The sequence below is a fragment of the Solea solea genome, chromosome 11 (assembly GCF_958295425.1).
Source record: "Solea solea chromosome 11, fSolSol10.1, whole genome shotgun sequence".
In the NCBI taxonomy this organism is placed as follows: domain Eukaryota; kingdom Metazoa; phylum Chordata; class Actinopteri; order Pleuronectiformes; family Soleidae; genus Solea; species Solea solea.
Genome location: NC_081144.1, coordinates 9,497,346 through 9,517,473, shown reverse-complemented (window position 1 = coordinate 9,517,473; position 20,128 = coordinate 9,497,346). Strand labels below are relative to the sequence as shown.

The window sequence follows — 20,128 nt, the reverse complement described above, 5'->3', positions numbered from 1 at the left end:
ACTAAATAACTAAAAGGTCATAGTAATTAGGCTTTTTGCTTTTCCATCAGTGATAGTACCAGAACAGGTACTTTTTTTGGTACTTTTTAGTACCTGTTCTGATGAGGTTCCAAGCGAGTTGAGTCGATACTTAATATTACATTGACACCGAGTGTCGTCAATGGAAGAGTCATGAGCATGAAGTCCAACACAGGAATCAAATCGAGCAATGCCGAACTGTTCCCCAAGGTTCAAATTTAGGTCCATCCTTTTTCATATCTACAGGTTACTTCTCGGTAAGGCATAACATAACATTCCCACAGCTATGCCGAGGACACTTAGATTGACATTGCCACGTCTCCTGATGACACAGGGACAATTGATGCCCTTTTAACCTGCATTTTAAACAAACTATGGATTGGGCAAAACTTTTTACAGCTCAACCAAGGTTTTAGTTATTGGCCCTGAAAGCCAGAGAGAAACTTTGTGTTGGCACTAAATCTGGCCAAACAAGTCACCAAACAACCTTGGTGTCATTTTATATGTGGATTTGAACTTTGAAGCACACAAACTTATTTTTATGATCTGAAAAACATTGCCAAGGCATTACAGTTTCTCTTTCTGGCCAACTCATACATTAATACATGTTTTTATTACTTGTAGACTTGGTTACTGTAATGCTCTTCTTTGTGGTCTCCCCAAGAATACAGCTCAGCTATTTATTTATTTATTTAATAACTTACCTGCTTAAATGTTCTCATTTACTTAGCTGTTTTGTTTTATCTGTCACTATGTCTTCTTTTTCTCCCTGTTCTAATCACCCATTAGTATTTTAGTGTCCAATGTTTCGGAGTTCCGTGATAGCATTTTCCTCACTTCCTTTACTCAATTCCTTCTCTTCCTCACTTCCTTACGTCTTGTTTTCCTTGATGATGTTTGTATCCTGTGGAGCATTTTGAGTTGTCTTGTCTTGTACAAAAAGTGCTATATAAATAAAGTTTAATTGATTGAACAATAAATGTTTTCACAACAAACTGCTGTGTCTCTGACAGAAATTATAGATGATGACATGTATGAATGGATGAACGAGTTCACTTTATTCTCATTTTAATTCTTCTCAAATCCCATGTGTTCATTTAATAAACCACCACCTAAGAAGCAGCCAACTGTGCGAGGTTAACTTTGAAAACCAACGGATCCTATAGAGGAGCGATCTATCGACCCCTGAGATTAACTTTCCAACATGCTATCAGGAAGAGACATGGTGAACACGGTGAAGTGCTACATATTTAATTAACATTCAAAACTGAAAACTGAATAAGAAAGAAAATAATGAATAACTGTAATTTTAATATTTAAGCTTCCTCAGTTACATTTCTACTCTGTATATAAATACCAAACATAAAATTATGATATGTACTGTATTATTATATCTTTTTGTACAATCATACTTATTCATGATGACAAGTAAACTCAACATGAACATCATAATATTTCCCAAAACCACAATAACCCTGTGTTTTCTAGATCTACGAGTATGGCTCCAAAGCCAGCCACTCGCTGCAGGTTTCCCTCTGCTGTCCTTTTATTGCTCTCCATGCACAAGACCCACAAAACCAGGCCAACTCCAAGCCTTGGTAATGATTATCTGCTGAGTGGTTACTATTTAATAGTGCAGCAGATACTAAAAAATCCTTTTTCATTTGTGGGTTGTTGTCCTCCATTACCGCAGACAGGTCTTAGTGCTAGAGTAGAACAAGTTGACTCACTACCTTAGATCTCCAGGTTTATGTCTCCCTCTAGAGGCTGAAGTGAAGCAGCTATTCATTCAGCCACCATAAGCGAGCAGGTTTTTATCGAAACGCTGGAGGACCACTTGGGGTGGGTCACCCTCCATAATGAATCAGTAACATCTTTGGCTTTCCAAAATTTTAGTTACAAGTTTCTGTGAGAGCTTCTATTTAGCACGTCCATGTAAAATACAAGTTCAATCCCACTGAACCTGAGCTCCCGCCTTTGAGTGGCGTTTGGCCTCCATAATGGTGAAGGCCTCCTGCTCCTCGCTCATCTCCTTCAGCCTCTTCTCATCCAGAAAAGACACCAGAGAGTCCCTCATGTCCACCACCTCCATCATCTGTTCAAAGAGTCGCTGTTCCTCAGCCTTCTGCTCTGTGGTTTTGTCTGCGAGACAAACATAAATGTTGAAGCAGCTATAATCAAAATATTTCTAGAAAAACATGACTTAATGATCTGTCTCTGTCTGTTGCTATTGTCCTGGTTCACTCTTGCTACTTTCATATTAATGTTTTACACAAAATGAGCTCTGGCTGCTCTATAATGCAGGTTCAATATAAGCTATGCAAACCAGAACAGACTCTGTTCCACCCACCTAAAGAGCTTAATACTGTATTTTCCTCAGGAGTCAATACAGAGCAAAAGTGAAGAGTCCTTTGACTCAAAATTAATAAATTAAGCTTCCCATAACTAGAAAATGTGAAAATAACTTTTCATGTTCACCACATCGACATTGAGGTGATGACACAGCATTTAAACATTGTGTTCAAACATTGTCTTTGCTACCCCCAAGTGGACAACATTTGTGGTTTAAAGCTTGACCAGAAGACACAACCAACCCTTTCAACAATATCTCAGACTTGTCTTGTTGGATAGTTTCTCAGACAGACTTGTTTTTACTTTTCATTTGTGGCAGCAAAACCCCCTTAAAGCAACATAATGCAACCATTTTTCACAAAAAATAACCCCGAGGATCGTTATGATTGTAAGAGGGAAATAATGCCTATTTTCATTCTCACTCTACACATTGACGACATAGTCTTGTACTATGTAACTTTGGTGAGTGAGTACATGATCCCTGAGTGACAGTCAGTGGCATAAACTGCCACAATCCGGCCAAGCAAGTTCAGTAAACTGTAGTTGCTCAGTAAAACATCAGGAGTTTTGAATAGAGTCAGTGTGTTTGATACGACAGCACTTCAATTTCCTGAAGCTGGGGATCATGAGGAACATAAACATGTTTCACTTCAGTGAGTGGGTCGACATATTGGAGCTCAAGTCGAGAGATTTATATGATTTCTCTTCTGTAAATGGAAACAACTTAACTCGAACTTAACCTGCATCAATACGAGTGCATTTGTCTGAGAAACACACACAGAAGTACTCACCATTCAGCTCCATGAACTTCCTTAACTCCAACTCCAACATACTCTGCTTGTCTTCAAGCTCCAGCTGACGAGACCTGAAAGCAAACAAAAATGAGATTAGCCTCGTCAACGTGGCACCTCGCTTCACATACAGGTCATACTGAGACTGTTTGACAAATGGAGTCGGACTGTCTGAGGGAGAAGACGTGAGAACAAAAAGCACAGTGTTTTGAGGAGGACGTCTGATGTTATGGACCCTCTGGCTAATGTGTGCTACTATGCACAAAAGCTGTGTTGTATTCCCAGTGTGACACAAGAGAGGATTTCACTGTGAATCTGTGTATTACTGTTTACATTTACACTTACTCCACCATGAGGTCAGACTCCTCAGAAACCAATGCGTTCTTCTCGTGAACAAGTTGGATCCAGTCCTCGATCATGTCAGAAGAGTCATTGCTGCCTGAGAGTAAAAAAAAAAAGAAGAAAAAAAAAAGATGTTTAAGAAACTGTTTGCAATGGTTTAATTTGTGTGAAAATATGTACGTGCGTGTGACATCTATGGGAGAGTTAGGTGTGTTTAAAGGAAAGCTATGAGTGTGTATGCATGCAGTGAATTTAGAGGATTTAAAAATCCATTTAACTGTGATATACATAAAATATGCAAAAATTAATAATGTACAATGTTTTATGGAAAGTTTGTTGAAAGAAATGATAGCAAAGCAATTAATACATGCACTTTCGTTCGACTGCCACAAGACAGATGCACCAATTGTCTATAAATTACAGAATTTAGCATTTTCTGGCATCATTACTTTTTAATGTTTTTAAGGAGGTTACAAACCTCGTTAAAGAAGAAAAACAGATTTTCAAATATTTGAATGAGAAAACCAAATAAAAAAAATAGAACATTGACTAATTAATTAAAAAGTAAAGAAATAATCAGTGAAATTAACTCAGCTTTAACAAACAAAGAAGTGTTTGTATAGAAGTTTAATATCAAATCAATCAAATCAAATAGAGCTTATTGTCCCCAGAGGGAAATTTTTCTTGGGCACGAGTGCTACAACAGCTGCACAGAATACAAGACAGCAAAAAACAAGAGCACAGAAATGGAATATGCAGTGTATTGCACCTGTCCTAACCCATAAAAACTACGTTATAAAATAATAAAATAAACAGCAGAGCTGGTCTGGAGTTCATTTATCAGTAAGTGCAATGTGCAGAATAAAGTGCACGACAGGAGCCAGGGTAAAGTGCCTGTACTTAATGACATGCGCGCAAACCTGTTTCCTTGTTGAGTAGACTGTATGAATAAGAGCTTAAGCCAGATGGGTTTTACACTGGTAACATCTACTTATATTCATTGTGCAGAATTTGGTGGTGATACCCGTCAACCACAACTGGTTTACAGCTTCTAAGCATTGTTCCATGTATTAAAATTAAAACCCAGGGGTCTGCAGTCAAAAGTGGGTTCTTACCAGCCTCTCCACGCAGAGTCTGCTCCAGCACGACACCTTTCTCCTCCAGCTCCTTGAAATTCACCTCAATCTCCTCCAGTCTCCTCTGGATGGACTTTAACCCACAAAACAAGAAAGACTTAGAAAAGGCACTTGGACAAACTGAACTAAATTGTCCATGAAATCACACTTTGGCTTGTTCATGGCATGGTGGGAAAATTGAGCAACTGCTTTGGGTTCTTTTCGGTTGAATGTGTGAGAGAGTAGCGGCTAAATGCTTGTTTGCTTCCTCCAGAGCACTGGAGCCTGAATTATTAAACCCAACTTGGCATCACCATGGAAACCTTAGATGTCACCAAACCAAGGAGGACTGAAATCATTAGGATGATAACTTTGTGACAGAACAAATGTGCTGAACATTTCCCTGGAATAGGTTTACAATTAAAAATAAATGTTTATTATTCTTCTGAATTAAGCTGTCACTGATCAATGAAAAAGTACACAGTAATTCTGTTTGGCTACGTTTAAATTACTACATTGTTCAAATCTGATTCAGTACATATGAGATTTAATGGTTTCCAGTAACTATAATTGCATCTAGATGCAACTACTAAACAGCACCTATGCGCAAATATACAGTACCTTTTTGAACGTGTCATTAAGAACATTAGAAAACATCACAGTGTTTAAGACCAATTGATTTGAGACCGGCAGACAATGTATGAAAAGATAAAATAAGATGTACCATTACTGATCCCTAAAGGGGAAGTTTAGAAACAGAAGCTATCACAAATGTATGGGTGAGATTTAGCTCTAGAGAACAACACTGCCTCATTGTTGTTCTGTTATTCTGTGTTATTCTTGTGCCTATAGACAAAAAAACCACATGGATTCTAATATGACTGTTCTCATTCATGTTGCATGGCCACACATATTATCTGATCTAGGACCACATGCTGAGGTGACACAGATCTGATTTGAAAATTCCACACAGCCTGGAAAGAACATCTGATTAGTCACATCAAAAGGAAAAAAAAACACGTTATTAGTCACTTTCAGCTTGGTAATCTGAACGTAGCCTTAGAGTGACACTGACCTGTGCTTGACGGAATCGTTGTAATTCACTCATCTTGGCTTTTCGCTCCAGGGTCTTCATCTTCATCAACTCCAGCTTCTCAGCCTCAACAGGGTCTGATGGCACCGCCTGAAAAGATGTGAGGAAGTGAGGAGTCTCTAAAGGGAAGTAGTACCCTGCAGTCATGGTAAATAATAATAATAAATACAAGACAAAAAATATAATTTCCATTCCTCAAATTACCATCTCATCAAATAGGTCAATATCTTGTTCAAACATATCGTCGTCATCGTCGTCATCTCCATCAGCACCCTCCTCTGAGGTTCTGTGGGCATGTGTGAATGTTGTTTCTGTGGTTTGAACATAACAAAGGTTGCATCAGTGTCATGAACCCAGACAGACTCAAACACCACAATCCCACGTTTCCCCTCGGCAAGTACTTTTTTCATCCAAGATCAAAGAGGTGATGAGTGCTCAACTTACCCACTCTCCCTGGATGTTTAATGAGGACACTGAGACGTGTGTCTCTGCTGATCCGTGGGGACGAGAGATTCCAGGGGGAAAACTTTGATCGTACCCTCGGCTGCCCGCTTGGCATCTCTTTCCTCCTGAAGCACCGTCGGTTCCTTTTCTCCCGCATGTGACTAGCGGTGCTGCCGCTCCAGTAGCCCTCCTCTTCTTGGCCGTCCAGGCCCTCTGGTTTAGGAGGGCTTGGACCTCCTGCTGTTGCTGAAGAAGAGGAGCAGGATGAGGAGCCACCAGGAGTTTCAGAGTCTGAGTCTGCACTTAAACTCTGAAGATTAATCAGTTGGTTTTTCTCCTCATTGGTGAGCTGAAGCTTCCGCAGGGACTGCTTAGGACGGGAGTCTGGTGTGGTCGTAGCAATTTCTTTTGTTTGGACTGGAGAGGAATTATTTTCTAGACTTGAGGAATTGTGAAGGTGGATTGTACGAGGTTTTGCTACTGGGGAAGGTTGTAGGCTGGGTGTGGTTTGCCGAGAGGAACGGGGCTTAGGGATAGGATAAGGAAGCTCCTCTGTCTCCTCAGTGAAAGCTGCTACCTTGGCTTGAGATGGAGGATTTGTAGGGGTTTCTGGGGTCTTTGAAGTATGTGGTTCTCTGGACTCTTCTTTGGGTACAAGTACATGCTGGTCCTGTCCATCAGAACCATGCGTCTGTGTAGGTAAAGAGGGAGCACAGTCCAAAGTGTGCTCAAACTCCTCGTCTGATGGAGACGGTGTATAGTCATCGCTGGAAAGCCCATTCTCTATATTTGTCCTTTCATCCTAAATGGATCAAATGAACAGAAAAAAATAAATAATGCAAACAAAGACAGCATATATCTGTTGAACATCAACTCATCCACTGCGAGTGAAGGAGCCACCATGAGGAGGATGTATATCGTGCAACAGACATGCAACATAAGCATGAATGAACACAAGCACAGAACATGGAGTCTGGACTCATCAACATCAAGTCACAGAACGGTTTGCATGTGTTCTGTTCCCACCTCATGAGAAGTTTCAGCCCCGTTTGCCAGCTCCAGCTCTTCAGAGTGCAGCTCACAGTAAAACCTCCCTAAGAGGGACGTCACAAATGAGAACAATACAGTGAATTGAAAAGTCAGAAACTCGTGGATGCTGATGAGCTAAAGGGGGAAAAACCCCCTGATGTTTTCTTAAATGATTAATCTCCTTTTAGTCCAGATGGCATTCCATTTAAAAGGGGTCTTGAATTATTAATTGCACAAAATATATAAATAAGATGTCCAATTATTACAGCCAAATCTGACTTTGACTTTGAGGAAACACATTAAATCAAAAGTGGAAATTAGATATCAGGCTAAATGTACATGGTTCACTATCAATAGATTCTAAAGAGAGATGTACGCCATAAATGTCATGAGACTAGAGTGTATGTGAGGGATGCAGAAACCTTGTGAGACTTATTTTTAGATAAAATAAGGAATTGACACTTAAGGCTGTGATATTTGTATGAATATGACTGCAAGAGGCTGCTAAAAATGAATCATAAACGATCAGCAATTAAACCAAACACACACACACTGACACTTAAAGCAACACACTATTCTAACAGTCTATTTATTTTCTGACATATGACGCACATGGACACACCGTGCTCACCTGTGGCCTGGTCAAAGGTGTATGCCCCCAGTCTAAGTGTAATGTTGCACTTGTGGCAGTTGAAGCAGCTGCGATGGAAGAACTTGCCCTCAGCACTAATGCGCTCCAGCACGTAAACCTTTTGACCGCAAAAATAACACTCCTCGCTGTTTGTCATCGACACACCCGGACTGGTTTCAGGCTCAGGCGCTGGAGCTTGGTCACGTATAGGACTGAGCTCGGGGGACACAGAAGACACCGCCGTCTAAGGAAAAGAAAAATGTACTCAATATTACAAAGTTGGCAAAAATTATGAGTGATAAGAGGAAAAGCTGCCAATCAGAATTAGAGTGACCAAACACAACTCACACTATCCTCATCTCCCATCCTTGTCTCGCCTTCACTTGATTGTTTCTCTGCTGCCAGCTTCTCCTGCGGGGAGAATTGATGAGAACTACTAACAAAGACATGACTTGATAGTGTTATATTTGTGTAGAAGGGACAAAACAGATCACACAGACATGTGACATGTGAGTCACTCATGGTACATCAAACCGCAGACTGAGGGCCCAGACATGAACTTCAGCTGGGCCCTCAGCATTCCAAACTCTGGTCACAGTGAACATACTTTACGTCTTTGCAGAGAGTTGTGCTTCAGCTTGCTCAGGAAAAAGACAGCCGACTGTGCCCGGGAGAGAGTCAGAGGCTTCAACAATGGCAAGGAGCCTGTAGGGTCTGTAAGCCAGTAGAAAGCAAAAGAAGGGAAAATGTCACCAACAGGAAAAAAACAAAACGTGTTTCATCTTAACATGTAATGTGACAAACGACCCAGAGACATCAAACATTATTGTCGGCCCTCTTGCAGCTCTGCAGACAGCCGTTTAAAACATTTTGATTGTACCCTTTTTTTTCCCCAATATCTTTCAGGTATTTCTGTTTATGTTGTCTACTCTGTTAGACATGTAAATCATCCATCTTATTTGTATTTCATGTAACGTCACAGCGGCAGAAGCTAAATGAAATTTGTCAACGCACATTCAACTCTTAGCACTCCCACTCTTTCAATCATTCATATACGGTTACTGGAGACTGACAGCTCACTCCTGTCTGCACATCAGCCAGTGGATCCCAAACAGTGCAGCAAAGCATCACAGGCACAGAGAGCGTACAGTATATCACACCCACTTTAGCTCATTCACTGTCTCTGAACGCTAGGGCTCACATATTCTGCTCCTCCTCGCGCTCCAAAGGCTGTAAAAATACCTCTGCTGCAAACAGCTGAGAGAAAATCCCCCGTCAGCGAAGGAACAGTTGATCCCTTTAAAACAGATGCTAGTCCATCAGCTCCACACTGTGACTGCCTGCTCTGTCTGCTGCTCGGCTGGTTTTAGTGCAGGGGAGCAGCTCCACCAGCAGAGGCTGGCTCTGAACACACCACTAGCCACTTAAGTCCAATGAATTCTGGGTAATGTGCTCTTAAAGAGACAGCAGTGATTTCATCGCTTCTCAACACCAAACACATTTCAGTGGGAAGACGCCACCTGACCCTTTTGAGGTGATATTAATGCCATGCAGTATCCTAGCAACTGCATTATGTAAGACTAATGCTGCTGTGGATAATATCTACTAAGGAAAAGAAATAGCATTTAAATGACAAAAAAAAATCAATTGTAGCCATTATGAAGTGCCTTTTTTTGGCTTTTGTTTTCTTAAACATGCAAAAAAATATATAATAATCACATACGTAAACTTGTATCTTTTGCTGGCACAGTGAAGGCATCGTGGATCTGGGTGAGGTAGAGAACCATGGACAACTTGTCTATCTGACCGCTCTTGGCCAAGTCAGCGGTGGACATGACTGGAGGGATTCCCAGCTCCTTCTCCAGGACGCTGAAGGCCAGTTGGTTGTTGTGTATAGCATTTGACTCATCCAGGGAGCACATGTCACTGTGGGGGAATCAGAGAGCAAGGATCAGCAGTTGTAATCAAAGATAGTATCAAGGACCATCATATTGCCTTCATGAACAGAAATAATATAACATAACATAACATAACATAACTCCTGAAACTTTTCTGTGGCCAAAACTTAGTGTTTTCAGTCACACTGATCTGCTTGCAGTCGCATCACATTGTTAGCAAAATTCATCATGTGGTGCTTAATCAGCATTGTATGATGTCATTTGACAATGGTTCAAAGGTGAGAGATATTTCTTAATACTTAATACTAAAGTTAACATTTTAACAATGGAGTAAAGTATTAAGGATGAACCAATACGACTGTATCGGTATGGGTCTGGTCTACATCGGTACTGGTCTACATCACTGGATCGGATATCCGACAGATAAAAATGTAAAATCCGATACAATACAAAAATCCATGCAACAGCATTTTAGCTGAGTCATGTTGTGGGTTGTTTGTTACATCTTTATGGGAAAAGAATATATGTTACACAGATGGAGAATTACGTCTTTGAAATAGTTTGAAAATAGGTGAAAAGCATCCTGTGTTATTGTTGGTGTCGTCATAAAACAAACAAACAAGTTGATGTCACTGCGGTGACTCACATGAGATCAGGTCTGAAGTGGTGAATCAGTGCGCACAGAGCCAGTCCAGACCTCCACGAATGAGTAAAATCTTTGACATTCACATGGTCGTATCCTACAGTGTGTTTTTGGCACCATTTCAGCAACTCTTCAAAACCGTGGATTGAATCTGACGGGGAAAAACAATTTATCTCCACTGTTGCATTGCAATTCATTGTATGTTACTTAAATCAGTGCCTGCACTATGAAGACAGGCTCACCTTGACTCTTCTCCTTCTGTCTCTTGCTTGATGGTTGGGATTTATCAACATCATATAGATGCTGCACCTGAATTAAGTGATAGATAGATTCGTCAATAATAATAATAATTCAGAGATGAGGAACCTTTATCATCTCATTATTTATCATATACTGTAGCAGCATTAGGCAACTCATAAAAAAAGCAATTTATTGCTATTAATAATTGTACTATAATTGTCATATTTGGAAATCAATGCCCAGGCCCAGAACTGACAAATACCTTGTAGTTTTACTGTCAAAACATGAATAAAATACTATTTCAATGAAAACTGATGAAAATGTATTTCCTTACAAGAGAACATAAGGTCCATTGTGTCATCACTGTTTGCTTTTATTAAACTGGATCTACTAGACTTGTATCTAAATATTTGCATAGCCATTGTGATGATTCAAATCTCTGTTGTGTAAATAAAGGATGACAGTGCTGACCTGGTGGGCGTGGATGGCAGAGAGGTTGACCCTCTGGTATCTGGTTTTGGGGTTGATGCTGTAACCAGCGTAGTTTTTGCTGGTGTTTTCTGGTGTGGTCTGGGACAGGAGCTGGTACATGCTCTCGCTGTACATTCAAAGAAAATGAAGCTGAGAATTTACAGCATTTAAATCAATCAATGAAAACATGGTTGCACACAGAGGAGCTGGAATAAAAAATATTGAGAAGCACTGTTACTATGAGTGAGTAAGCGAGGCGAGTTTTGAGATTGACCAACAAAATAAAAGATAAAACCTAATCACTGTATTCTTATGAAACTTGCTTACCGCTCAGCCAGGACCTTAAAATGTGGGACACCCATCCCCCAGCTTCTCACCATCCATGCTGTGTCAAAAGCAGCTAGGAAGCCACGGGCTATGCCTGTTCCCAGAGGCCAGAAAGGCTGCAGGAGACAGTGTGTATAAGCTCACTAGATAATCTTGCAATCAAGTGGAACACACATTCTCACACTGGGATGTCCGTTGTTAAAAATACAGGAAGAGAAATGAACAGATACCAAGCTTTTCTCACTAACCCACTTTTTTACAACAGGACTGGAACTATGGTGCATACATGGCTAAAAATATGAACTTAGACAAAAAAAAATATGTCATTCCCTACCTCCACCAAGCAATCCCCGACAAGACCCGTCAACAGTTTCTTTCCCCTCCTCTCCCTGACAAGTGAGGCATTCTCTGCACGGTGCATGCAGGTGAAGTCAAACACGGCCACATCTGGCTTGCCAGCATGGCTCTTAACAAACTGGAGGTCAGGTAGTTTTCCACCTGTGGAGAAGTTTGCTGCATCATGGGCATAGCGTTTCAGAGCCTCACTATCCACATTTGCTGGGGCCAGTAGCTCCTCTGCATCAGCGTGGTCCTGTGGAAACATCGTGACAAGTGGCATCTGATGAGTCATTGCACCTGTTTTTTGATGCTGAGTGACATGTCTTATGCTTGGTTTATTGCACAGGGCCAGGCAGCAGTGAAAGAGTGGATTATTGGCGATTTGCTTCTTTGCACTGGAGCCCTGAGCCCATCCAGTTGGTTTCTTTTGTTTCTTTAATGACCAGGGATGCAGCTGATGCCAATAAAAGTCACACTTTTTCCTTGGTAATGGATGTGTTGTCCTCACCTGTTTAATGACCCCCATTTTCAGCAGGCTCTTCTTCTTGGCGGTCATGACAAAGTAGTGGGTGTCATCTTTGTAGTAGACAATATTCTCCAGATCAATACCTGGAATAGAAAATAGAGGGAGTTTTGTGTGGATAGGATAGCAAGAGAATAAGAGAAGCTAAGAGTAGGTACATTTGTGGTTCCTTTTCTATTATTAGCTTGTTTGCTTAAACCTTTCTGCCAGTTTTACTGGTTGTAGGATAAGGAAAACCTAACATAGCAAGGACAGAGTGAAAGTAAAAGTTCTTTGATAAAAAGGTAACTCATGATTCCTGTAAAATAAACAGCAGTGCTGCTTTTCCTCCTCACACATCACGCTGAACCGCACCTGACAGATTTCATGGGAGAAACATAAAATGCATATAATCACACTGCTTAGAAATTTTACAGTTGAGTGACTTCACTTCATGATTCACATTTCCCTTTGCGCAAGCCGTATTATAAAAACAAGTTAATATGACAAAACTGATTTCCTGTTTTCTAACTTAATGTCTTTTAAAAAATACTGTTTCACTGAACACAAATTAGACCATCAAATTAACAGGACTGGATTCCTACCGGTCTCAGTGAGCAGATCTTGGAAGAACTTCTGGTTGTAGATGCGTGCCACGCCACTGATCTCTTCTACTTGGGCCTCAGCAGCTGTGTGTCTGTTAATGAAGTTAGCTGTGATGCCGATAGCCAGCTTGCCTCTCAGCTCCTTGTGCTTAAAACCTAAAAGTAAAAATATGCAGAATCACAGATTGAATAACTACCAGAGGAAGTATGTGTTTTGCAACTACGTGACACAATTTAAAACCAAAATGTGTGACGGCAGCTGATTGTTGCAACAGTGGGATCAGGAGTGATCGGGACATTTCATGTTTGTCTCACCAGTGGGGACAAAGCTGCCTCCCCCGGCAGAGATGAAGACATCAAACTGGAAGGTCGCGGCAGGATGAGATGCAGGAAGCAGCTTCGCCATCCAACCTGTGAGAAATAAAACAAATGTCTTTGTGCCCCTCACCACAGCAGGTTTCGTAAAGACTTAAGTGGTTAACATACTGCTGGTTTACAGAGACAACAACTGCTGATGGTACACAATCGGGGCAGAGATAATTGTTGGTTAGGGAATATAAGTACCATTTTCCTCTGAGGGCTCAATCAAACCCTGGAACTCCACTCCAGTGTGCACCTCCACCCCGAGGAGAAGAGACACTTTCAATAAAATCAACTGCAGCTGGCGAATGCCTGAAAAAAAAACACATAGAAATTTGATTTATGTAACTGATACTAGCATGAAAAATCAAAATTCATACATATTGTAAGGTTAGAGCCTTTCTCATGTGTTTTATGTTTTTACATGTTGTATTGTTAGGCACGTTGTGCTATATAAATAAAGATATTGTTATAATTATTACATGGTCAGCATGTAAGTGTCCAATAAATTAAAGTGCATTTTCAGGATTCATCTACTAATCAATTAACCAGAAACTGCACTGATGAGAGGAGTGAACATCCCTAAAGAACCAGCCATCAGCAACATCGCCAGTCACTCACTGATGTGATCCAGAGAGCCAGAGCAGAATTTGCCATAGAACTTCTTGGCTCCGAGCCCGCGGAGGTCATAGATGGTAAAGGGCCACAGGTGGAGAACATTGTTCCTGGTGAAAGACTCTCGCTTCTCCAACACCACCACCTGAGCCCCCAGCAGAGACAGTTCGATGGCCGTTCTCAGCCCACATGGTCCTGCACCCAATACGAGACACTGACAGAGAGAGGAGGAGGAGGAAATGAGAAACACACTAATGATCAAAGAATGAGGAAATGTTTTTATTTCCGACTGTAGTTTGTTTACTGTAAAGTCAAATTGAAGAGACAGTAAAAGATTCATGCTGTAGTACCTTCCAAAGACCAACTGATCTAACGGTTAGCAGCACACGTAAACACACATGTGTACAGCATGCTGTGCAAAAGTCTCACCAACAGTATTATTATCATTATTATTATTGTTGTTGTTATTATTATTATTATTGTTGTTAATAATAATAAATCTGCCAAATGATGTGGCATTTTGGATTAGGATGATGTAACTGCACAGGTTTTACCAATAGGGTTAAACTCCAGTTTTAAGATGAACCAAGATCATGCTATCTATTTTTCTGGATGTGTTCCAATAAAGTGATTGAGAAATATTTATACTGTTTTATACTACTCTTTATAGCATTGCTAAAAGAAACAAATCTAATGGTGGCACATGATGTTTGCACAGCACTGCATATATAGGACCCTAAAAAACAGACTAAATCCATAGACCCTTTCAAGTAAATTACAGCAATATGATGGAACTTCAGTTTGTCTGGTTCATTCATTACAGGAATACAGAACATATTACAATTTATTAAACCTTGGTCTAATTCATGTCTTTATAATACAGTTGTAATTCTAAATAGTTCAATTTTAGTGTCAGAAAATCCTCAGGTAAATGTATATGAACAAACCAGAAGGTAAAGGGCTAAACAAGAAATTTACTTCTTTCAGGCCTTATATTTTGCACTTAAAAAATAAATCTTAACATCTACAATCTTACAACAACTGAGGAATGCTCAGCTGCTGATGAAGATGTGATTGAAAACTGCTACTAAGAAGTGGTGTGGTGACATTCAGAGTATCACTGATCAAAGTGCAACCTCTATCATTATGTCACCATGAAACACAATGATATACTTTTCATTACTTAATCTAATCAAGGGCTATTGTGCTGTGGTAAGTCTTATTGTCATGGAAATAAAATGATTACATCAGACACGTTCTGAGAATCACTGATTTCCCTTACCTTGTTTTTGATACAGACTTTTCCTTGCTGGTAATCTGCATGAGATGCCCTTTTGTCCAGCTTTGTCCACAAAGCTTTGGCTTTCCAGTAGTTCAGTTTTTCCTTCACTTTGATATAGAAGGTCCTGAAATCCTTGGGGTTGATGTCCAGTAGCCTGCAGAGCTCTGCGAAGTGATGCTTCACATCCTTACAAGTCTGGGCTTGGACAAAGAGGTCAAATGCAGCATGTGAAACGTTGACCGGGTCCTGACTTGTCATCGTGGACGATCGAGGTTGGAGTGGATCCTTTGGTCACCGTGTTTGTAGGTTAACTGTGAAAGAGGAGGTTATATTATTATATTAGACCTACCATTCTGGAAATGAGCTGTGGGGATAGGCTGACGGTAAAATACAAAGTCCTTGTAACTCTTAACTGTTGTTTTCATTTAAAGCAGTGGTCCAGTCGTCTCTTCCTCCTACTGTTTTATGGCAAACCCCTTCCTCATGTTACCTAATTATAGACCTAATGGTCTAAAATGTTTAAGACTTCATGTCACCTGGTTGGCTGAGTCATTACTCACTTCCCCAAAGTGCTTTACTGTGGCCCCGTCATATCTTTTCTTCTTAACGACCTCTTTGCACTTAACAGCCCGCCCACTGCTGATGCGTCAATCTCACACACTGCCTCGGGATGTGTGCTCGTCATTAGCCTTAGTAGGCAAAAACTCGATGGTTGAACAAAAAAGTGTGCATGGAACAAACAGTGTGACGGCACAGACCTTTTTTCCATGTTTGTAAAAGAAAAACAAAGACAAACGTTATGTCTTTTAAAATAGTAACCAATACTCATTAATATGTCATGTGCACCTGCTGTGCTGTCTTCTATCTATATGTAACACATGATTATAATTATTGTCATTAAGTGATCATCTCTGCTGTTGAGATTATACTTATTTTATTAACTCAAGATGTTTATTTATACTGAGATTTGGAACCTCCCATGAGAGCACACACGTCTCAGCATTGACGGGATATTTTAGTTCAAAGAAATTAACAAAACCAGGTGTGAAATTTAACATACATTTGGATTAAAGCTACAAAACTAGTTAATTCACTATCAGAATAATTCATTTGCTTTCAAGCAGCCAATCAACAAGTGCAGGTCTGTTTGGATCACCATGTTTTTTTTTGATTACTTAGTGACCTTTAAAAAACGGCATGGTCTCTACTTGGTTAATCTTTAAAGTAAATACCGCACTCAAACAATAAACAACAAGGTCAACATGCCACTCCTACACTACACAGATCAAACGTCTGAGAATACTCAGGTCGTTTGAAAGGGTTGTTTCTTTTCTTTTTTCCTCACCGTACATTGACCTAATTTCACCACGTCTGTTGCAGCAACATTAAAATGCTCAAACATGCACACAGTACAGTCGGTGTGAAGTGCATGTGTTGTTGCTGTTGCTGAAATTTCCTGTGAGAAACTCTGTAAGGCATCACTTCCTGACGACAACATGAACCTAACCAGAGCTCCCCACTGCTGCCAACTCTGCAGCTTCTGCTCTCCACCTGAGATGCAGGTTATAATTACAGTCAGCAGACCACTGCAACATGTGTTTACATGAGCCTGTCTGTGTGCATGTGTGCATGTGTGCGTGCGTGTGTGAGAGAACCTGAAGAAAAACAGCATTTAAAACTGTTATTTAGTTCCACAGTACTACCCCCTCCCACTACATCTACAGATGATACATCATGATGCTTTTCAAACAGGAAGCTACAAATCTTCCACCTAGTCCCGTTTACTTTTCGCGCAGTGTTTTACAATCATTTAATTTAATCTGCACACACCAACACTGCAGGTGTGTTTTGGTGAACTTCCATGGAGACACAAACAGGACTGACCTGACACAATAGCTCCAACATAATAAGAGCTAAACCTCAGGAGAATATAATCTCTCTTTCTAACAAGCGTGCAAAGGCATTTCTCACTTTTGTCCTGTACAGAAATTGTACCTCAGAAATTGCATCGAGGCAAATGTCGCATTATAGGCTGAGAATGAAGCCAGTGATAAGAGAAGTTTTATAAAGAGTGAAGATGCCTGTGAAGACGAGACAAAGTGTCAAAAACTAAAAATATCTCCAGACGGTCATCACTGTTACCTTATTCTCGAGGAGTTTGTTGTATTTTTACTTTGGTGTATTTTTAGTTAGTGCTGTATTTTCTGTGTCAAAGAAGAAACACAATCTGAAGTGGTTAAAATGAAAGTGGTAAAAATAGAATAAGGTAGTTTGATTACGGTGATACTGAGTAAAGTGTCATCTGTGGCAAAGGTGCAGAGAACACACACACACACACACACACACACACACACACACACCCCACACACACACACACACACAGTCAACATCATCTGACTGGTGTTAAGCAATTCTGGGGATGAGGAGTCTAAGCAGGAATGTTTTGGACAGGATCAAACAGAAACAACCAGCCTTATTTTACATGTAAGCACTGCACAATGTGTTTGGCAAGGCTCATTGTGTATAAAGATGGTGGATCAAACTTTGGACGTAGACGCACAGAAGAAGGGAGTGATAGAAAGAGAGGGGAAAGAAAAGAAACACATGTCATTTCTTATCTGGCTCCAGCAGACACCCAGTAGCAGTTTGACGATAAAAAAAACCCCCAAAAAACTGCCATTCGCAATGCAATTGTGATAATTGTAAAACAAAATATAAATAGACATGCTTTAAAATAGTCTTTTTAGATTATTAAAGGGAAATTGGCAATGCCTACCTGTCTGTAATCTACATCACATTCATTTCATGAACATGTTAAGGTGAAAAACAGCCTTTAAATTTTAACAAACTATAAATAAATGAGGTCCGGGAATAAGTGCAAAGATGCAGGCTCCCCCTAGTGGCACTTGAAAATAAATCACTTTGACTGTATGTTGTATCAAGTGAAATGTTATCACTTTTCTCGATTGTCATCCTGATAATGCAAGTTGATCAGGCAAACATGTATGCGCAACACATACTTGCATTTGTTGACTCCTCTCTAGAAATGAGACACATTAAAACGTGTAGTGTGGGAGCTCACAAAAGATAGGAAGCTGCCTATAATGAAGGAGGAAGGCGTGGTAGTGAATGTGTGCCAAACATGTCAGAGCCAGATTTACCAGCACAAGTGTGTGAGAGCGGACTTTTTCTTTTTTTAACATGAACAAAACACAACATTTACAGCGTGTTTTACACTGAAGAGAAGTAGTGCTGCTAAACACACACCACACACACACACACAGAGGACGTTACCAGAGAGCGTCAGTCAACATGAGCCTCACAGAAACTTTATATAACCAGCAGCAACACAACACAACACAACACAACAACAAAAGCACGGAATATTTTTACCTACCTAAGTGGAGAAATGACGCGCGGTGTGGGTTTATTAGTGAACCCCGTCCTGAAGTTACTTCAAAGTCACCGAAGTCATGATGGACGCAGCTGCGCGTGAAACTGTGTCCCGCCGTGCGTCGTGTCCACGTCTATATGTTATTCCCCTTCCTCTTTGTATACAGGCACAAGAAAGCGTAGCGCTGGTTTCACCTGTGCCTCCCTCTCTCTCTCTCTCTCTCCCTCCCTCTCTCTCACGTTTTCTCTCTCACTCACACACTTCCGGGACTTTCTGGTACACCGCGCTATCAGCGGCGCACGTGACGCACGGTTAAGTAGCAGCAGCTTTGTGAGGTGATATGGCTGTCCTGAGGGCATCAATCATGTAGGGTGGAGCACTATCACAGATTTATTATTATTGTTAATAATAACAACAATATTAACACTAATAACGGCAATAATTGTATTATAAAAAAAATAATAATAATGGGATAAAAATAATAATAATTTGGGTCATGTCAGTGGTACAAAGTTATAACTCAAGACCACCATAACCCTGATATAGTAGTAAAAGAGGAGCACTTTTTAGGAAATGCACTAAATGAGTCTAGAAAATAAATTGAGAATTAAGGCATGAGAACCACTATGGTGCTCCTGATCTGGTCAAGGGAGGGATGTAAAAAGGACACCAACAAAATCCCTGGTAACATCATGATGATACAAAATATTGTAAAGGTAGTACTGAGTTAAGCACATAATAGCTTCAGGAAGGCTAAATAACTTTACAATACTCTTTCAAAGTTGAATATTTGTTTCTGTGCTAACAAGATGTCATTTTTATAATGTGTATACACTATACACTGAAATGCAGGCAACAACTTATGTCACTATAGACTAACAAAGCATCAAGAAAACTAATTTCTTTCCACCAATTTTCCTCATTAAAAACTCCTTGACCAAACCAGGAAGATTAATTAAGAACTAATTAAGTTTAACAGACAATTCTGTGCTTGTGTTGAGTTGTCACAGGGCTGTTACAACAGGATGCGCCTGAAGGTTTGTGTGAGTCTGTGAAGGTGGACATTGAGACTGGGCTGAAATAACAATATTTCACAACAATTACTAACCAACAACTACTTTGTTTTAACTTCAAACCCCCGACTCATTAAATTAGATGTGATAAATATGTGTTCGATGTTATGTGGAAATACAACAGTTGTTATTTCCTGCCTAAACCTCCCTGTACATTAATGCACCATGTCACAACAGAGACGGCACATTGCAGTTTCTCAACAGCCAACAGACAAATTTAAATAATGACATAAATATAATGACACAATATTATGCACAGGGAAAGAGAAAATACTTAAGTAACCAGCACTTTTCATACAAAGTGATGAAACTCAAAGTGCACATCGCTTGTTCTGAAAACATGGGTCCCAGTGGGGACACAAAGAAGGTTTACAGAAACACGGTATTTCCTACAAGCAGCCTGCACACAGTGTAGGGCAGTTGCTAGGCAACTGGTATCTTTGAGTTCAAGGGTTGACTTCATGGGTTAAAGAAGTGGAATTCTGTCTTTAATCTGAAATTAAAGAAAAGGTCAGAATTCTAAGGAAGCGCATTGCATTCACTTGGAAAAAAAATTTTTGGTTT

The 20,128-nt window shown here is 40.2% G+C and overlaps 1 protein-coding gene across 2 annotated transcripts; it reads right to left on the bottom strand.

The window, feature by feature from the left end:
- Positions 1 to 1,053: 1,053 nt before the first annotated feature.
- On the bottom strand, positions 1,054 to 18,733 carry mical1 (microtubule associated monooxygenase, calponin and LIM domain containing 1). 2 transcript variants are annotated; one of them, XM_058643410.1, is made up of 24 exons: positions 18,495 to 18,733; positions 15,098 to 15,408; positions 13,822 to 14,029; positions 13,405 to 13,512; positions 13,156 to 13,251; positions 12,841 to 12,996; positions 12,242 to 12,342; positions 11,729 to 11,986; positions 11,395 to 11,510; positions 11,068 to 11,194; positions 10,599 to 10,665; positions 10,360 to 10,507; positions 9,539 to 9,741; positions 8,423 to 8,529; positions 8,164 to 8,226; positions 7,816 to 8,059; positions 7,182 to 7,249; positions 6,156 to 6,957; positions 5,916 to 6,022; positions 5,694 to 5,801; positions 4,619 to 4,712; positions 3,507 to 3,600; positions 3,162 to 3,235; positions 1,054 to 2,160 (listed from the first exon to the last, which is right to left on the bottom strand). In XM_058643410.1, the coding sequence occupies exons 2-24, from the start codon at positions 15,353 to 15,355 to the stop codon at positions 1,967 to 1,969; spliced, it is 3,801 nt and encodes a 1,266-aa protein (XP_058499393.1). In that variant the 5' UTR covers positions 15,356 to 15,408; positions 18,495 to 18,733; the 3' UTR covers positions 1,054 to 1,966. The 2 variants fall into 2 exon arrangements, with proteins under 2 accessions (XP_058499393.1, XP_058499394.1); XM_058643411.1 differs by lacking the exon at positions 18,495 to 18,733 and adding an exon at positions 15,490 to 15,617.
- Between the last annotated feature and the right edge of the window lie 1,395 nt (positions 18,734 to 20,128).